General features: G+C 49.2%; 1 protein-coding gene across 1 annotated transcript in view; it reads right to left on the bottom strand.

The window, feature by feature from the left end:
- Positions 1 to 890, bottom strand: part of Haao (3-hydroxyanthranilate 3,4-dioxygenase) — a 15128-nt gene extending 14238 nt beyond the window's left edge. Inside the window, exon 1 of the mRNA XM_005360743.2 lies at positions 668 to 890. Within this exon, the coding sequence (XP_005360800.1) occupies positions 668 to 747 (80 nt within the window). The 5' untranslated portion in view covers positions 748 to 890. The remainder of the gene's footprint in view (positions 1 to 667) is intronic.
- Positions 891 to 4819: the final 3929 nt, after the last annotated feature.

Genomic DNA, 4819 nt, shown 5'->3' with positions numbered 1-4819 from the left:
CAGGCGGATCTCTGTGAGTTCGAGACCAGCCTGGTCTACAAGAGCTAGTTCCAGGACAGGAACCAAAACCACAGAGAAACCCTGTCTCGAAAAACAAAAAAACAAACAAACAAACAAAAAAAGAGCACTTGGAGGTGGAAGGGGGAAGATTGGGAGTTCAAGCCCACTATTAGCTACATAGTGAGTTAAGGCCAGCCTAGGCTATGGAGACATCCCTCCCCCCCCCCACACACCATCCAAAGAAGGTGGTGCTCTGACACCGTGGCTTCAGGGTTTGCCAGGGTTGAGGTGTGTGGTCCAGCTGTCTCCAGCTCCTAAATTCTAGTCTGGGGCATTGAAAACCATGATTTTCCCAAGGTGTATGGTTGCTTTCAGTCACGGAAGGACTGCCACCTCATCTCTCACAGCCTCAGAGACACTCAGGTCAGACTCAGAAGTCAAAGCCACCGTCTCTACTGTGGTCTCCAGAAAGAGGAACAGACTGAGGTACTGAAACAGCCAGTCCTCACCCTCGCCTGAAAGAACCAGGTGGATGGCAAACCCCCTTGGGCACACTTCTAGCGGTGGGGAACTCCAGGCGGGAGTGGGAGGGAATTGAAAAAGGAAGAGGAGGGGGAAGAGGAACAAGAAAAGGGGTGGGTAGAAGTCACGGGTGCTGGGGACTCACATAAGCTTGTTGCAAACCGGGGGCTGGAAGGAGGCCCGATTCTCTTCTACCCAGGACTTCACTTTCACACGGTGCTCCATGGTCGGCAGGCAGGACTCTTCTGCCCACCTCGTGTTGTCAGGCAATCGGGCAGTTGGAGAGGTCAGTCTGCCCAGCCTCCTGTGGGTCACCTCTTTAATTAACCTCCCGGAGGACAAAGAGCGGAGCAACCCCCTGGCATCCCGCTGTGTGACTCTTGGGTATGAGCCCTCAGATCCTGAACCCGGACCTCATCCCTGCCCCTGCCTACCGAAGTGGGCGGGCCCTCCAGAGCCGGGATCAAAGCCCCAGACCAGACCCGCCTCCTGGGACCTGACCAGCATCCTCGGGGCACCTAGTTGCTTGTTTCCGAAGAGGGATTCGGGTACCTACTTGGCCAGAGTTAAGATGCAGGATGCCCGGCTTTCAGTTCTCCTAGAGACTCCCTCCCCTAAGGAAATATTGTGATAGGGACAATAAAGGTTTGAAAATCCGAGGCTTAGAGCGCATGGCGCACTGAGAGCGACAGTGAGCACAGAGAAGCCATCACAGGAGGCAATTCCAGCCGGCATCCGGTCTCTTCGGAAGCACTGAGTTCAAGGCTGGTGTCCTGCAGAGTGTAGTTGCTTAGACACGGGCCCTAAGTGGGAAGCTGTTCCGGTGCACCCTGCTTTGCAGCTGAGGCTCGGTCCAACTGAAGCTACCTCAGCTTCGAGCAGTAGAGGGCGTGAATGAGGTGCCCTATGCTGTTCTGAGCTTTTTTCCCCCCCCTCTACTGGGAATCGAACCAGGGCCTTCGGGTTGCTCGACAAGCTTGTCACTGAGCTTCCCTGTCCCCCACTCTCTTGCATGTTCTTTTTGGATTTTGTCATCTAGTTTTGTTTCTGAAACAAGGGATCACCTTGTTACTCAGGGTGTTGGCCAACTTGTGTAACTCAGGCTAGCCTCAAACTCTATCCTCTCCTCTCAGGGCTGGGATTTCAAATGGGGCCACCACAAACCACCCTTGCATGCTTCAAGCCACGGACAGGTGAAGATGGTCCTGGGTGTTCTAGCTGCCAGGCAGGAGGCTCCTCAGCCCACGTTGTCCTGGGGCAGACCTAGACGTGAGTGTGGGAATGGAGAGGGAGTGGGGTGTGGGGGTGTATGACCGACCACCTGCCTTTCCCCTCTCTCTTCAGGACTCAGAATTCTTGGGAAAACTGGAGGGGAATAAACAAGAGAAACAAGTGGGTGGGGGAGAAGAAACTGTCTCAGGCTCTGACACCATAATAGAGACCACAGAGCGGCAGTTTCCAACCTGGGGGTCATGCCTTTGGGGGCCCAACGACCCTTCCACAGGGGTCGCATATCAGATATCCTGCATATCAGATATTTACATTAATTATTCATAACAGTAGCAAAGTTACAGTTAGGAAGTAGCGATGAAAATAATTTTATGGTTGGGGTCCCCACAACACGAAGAACTACGTTAAAGGGTTGAGGCGTTAGGAATGTTGAGAGCCACTGGTTAGAGGAACTTCTAGTGTCTTCCTCTGTGGCCTTAATGCCCACCTGCACTTGTCTGCAGCCTCACACGGGCAGACTTACCTCTCTACTTCCCAGACTTAGCAGCTCCCCCGGTGTAAGTCAAAACCCAGACAGATATTGGGCAAGAATCTCACCCACCAGGCAGGGCATTTCCTGTTTCCGCTCTACCACCCTTCCCCCTTTCTACGCCTTTATCTTTGCAGATATTTATTTAGCACATTTTTGCTAAACATTTCCTTCTAGAGTATTCTTTGGTACCTAAATAACTCCAACTCCCTTCTTTATGTTTCCCATCTATAAGTAATCAGAGGGGGTGTAAACAAAGACACGGGCTACATAGTGATCTATGATGTGTTAGGTTTGTTTTGGGTGTTATTAAATGGAGGGCTGGGTAGGTAGGTGGGCGGATGAATTCACACCAACGGAGGGGGCTGTTTTGAAACCAGCAGATGTTCTATTTCATTCTACAAAGGACAGAATGGTAGTTGCTCTGATTTTAATTGATGCAATCAAATAATGTGAATAGTGAGGCTGTACGTAGAATTTGGGATAGGAATGCTCTCGATTCAGGCTAAGATACAGTTGTATAATCACTATCAAGATTCCCTCTAGTTGGGCAGTGGTGGCTCATGCCTTTAATCCCAGCATGTAGGAGTAGAGGCAGGCAGATCTCTGTGAGTTCAAAGCCAACCTGGTCTATAGAGCAAGAACCAGGACAGGCTCCAAAACTATACGAAGAAACCTTGTCTCAAAAAACAAAAAGCAAAAAACAAAACAAAACAAAAGATGCCCACTCTAATTTTGGACTGTGTAGATAAAACATTATTCTAGGATTCCACGGGCAAGCCTTCTCATTATCTGAATGACTTCAGCATAAAAAAACCCCAATAGTTCCCTTTTTACCCATGTGTTCTGCTATTGATTAGTTCTCGATTGATTAGGGCCTTCGGGATATTGATCCTTGATCTATTCTGGATCTTACCTGTTTGTATTAGTTACTTTGCCTACTGTGGAAAGGAAAAGGATGTATTTTGGCTCTTAGAATCCAATCCCTCCAATCCCTCTTGGTGGAGAGGTCATGGTGGCAAGAGCTTGAAGCAGCCAGTTATACTGTATTAACAGTCAGGAAGTGAAGGAAGACCAATGCTGGTACTCAGCTACTGCCCCCCTTTTTAGTCAGCCTGAAACCCCAGCTCACAGACTAGTGCCATCCACATTTCGTGTGAGCCTTCCCAGCTCAATTAACTAGAAACTCCTGCACAGACATGCCGAGAAGCTTGTTTCCATGGTGACTGTAAATCCCATCAAGTTAATAATCAAGATCAAATCGGCTGCTCTCAGTTGCCTTCTCTTTCCTCTATACAGAAGCTCGTCTGTGGCATGGAATCAGAAGAAAACAACACCAACCCTGGGCTCCTAGCCCATCAAGGCGTTCTTGCTTGCTGGGTGGGGTACTGCTAGACCCCCGGGATTGCACGGTGAGCCAGGTCATGGGGAGCCTTAGATACTCCTAGGTCTGACTGAACATGGCTATTGACAACCAGCTGCTCCCTTAGTCCTCCATAGACTGAGCTGGTGTGTCAGTCACTTGGACCCCGTTGGTCTATCTGTCTCCCTCTCTCTACCCATCAAATATGTAAGAACAAATAACTTTCCGTGGATAAAAGGACTACCTCGTGAACTATGCTGGTGAATAGGGGGGAAATCAGCAAGCCAAACTCGAGTCTTCTATTGTACTCTCACAACATAGTTCAGCTTTGTAATCCTGACTGTGTGGGGTGTTTCTCCCAACTAGCACACAAGCAGATTATAGCAGTGTGGACATCAAATCCATTCTATCTGCATGGAGACAGTATCAGACCCACAGGCTCAAGCCTGATCAGCCCTGTAAAACTTTCCCAACTTCAGGCCAGTTGCAGAGAAGGTAGCCAGCTACAAATCGGAATTTTTGAGGCTGGTTACAGATTTGTTATTGCCCAGGCATCATCTGGCACACTGCTGCCCCCCTGTGCAGAAGTCTGGGCTAGCACCCTGGAAGATGCGAATATGAGGAAGTGGCCAAGGGCCAGCTGTGTTAGGTCTGCTCAGATGACCCCAGGAGAGGTGGCTGATTTGCCTTGCAGAATACAGTTCAAATCACTGACCCGACGCAGCAGGAGCAAATGTAATGGTTATGCCTGCATGGCATTAAATGGGGGTGGCTGCAGTTAACTGAGAAAACAGATGTGGAGTTTCCATGACCATACTGTGGTTTTTGTTTTAGGTATAGCAGGCCCCGAGACCTTAGCACAACTAACGCCATGTTGGAGGCACCATTCTCATCTTAGAAGACAGCATGGAGGCCCCAATACCCACCAAAAAAGGAACAAAGACCCAGTCCATCAAAGACCTGGTCCGTAGTTTCAGGATCTGGGAAAGTCCCTTAATGTACTAACCTTGCTTTTTGGCTTCTGTAGTTACACTTCTCACTAACTGTTCTTGCTAACTGAAGTTAGCCAGGATACACGTGTGTAGTCACCAGGAATATGAAGTATACTAACCAGGAATATATGTGTACTACCTGCCTACCTGATGTCCTCACCAGATCTCTCTTTTTTTTTTTTT

Source organism: Microtus ochrogaster, linkage group LG3 (genome assembly GCF_000317375.1).
Source record: "Microtus ochrogaster isolate Prairie Vole_2 linkage group LG3, MicOch1.0, whole genome shotgun sequence".
In the NCBI taxonomy this organism is placed as follows: domain Eukaryota; kingdom Metazoa; phylum Chordata; class Mammalia; order Rodentia; family Cricetidae; genus Microtus; species Microtus ochrogaster.
The sequence above is the reverse complement of the archived record's forward strand: the minus strand, read 5'-3'. Positions and strand labels throughout refer to the sequence as shown.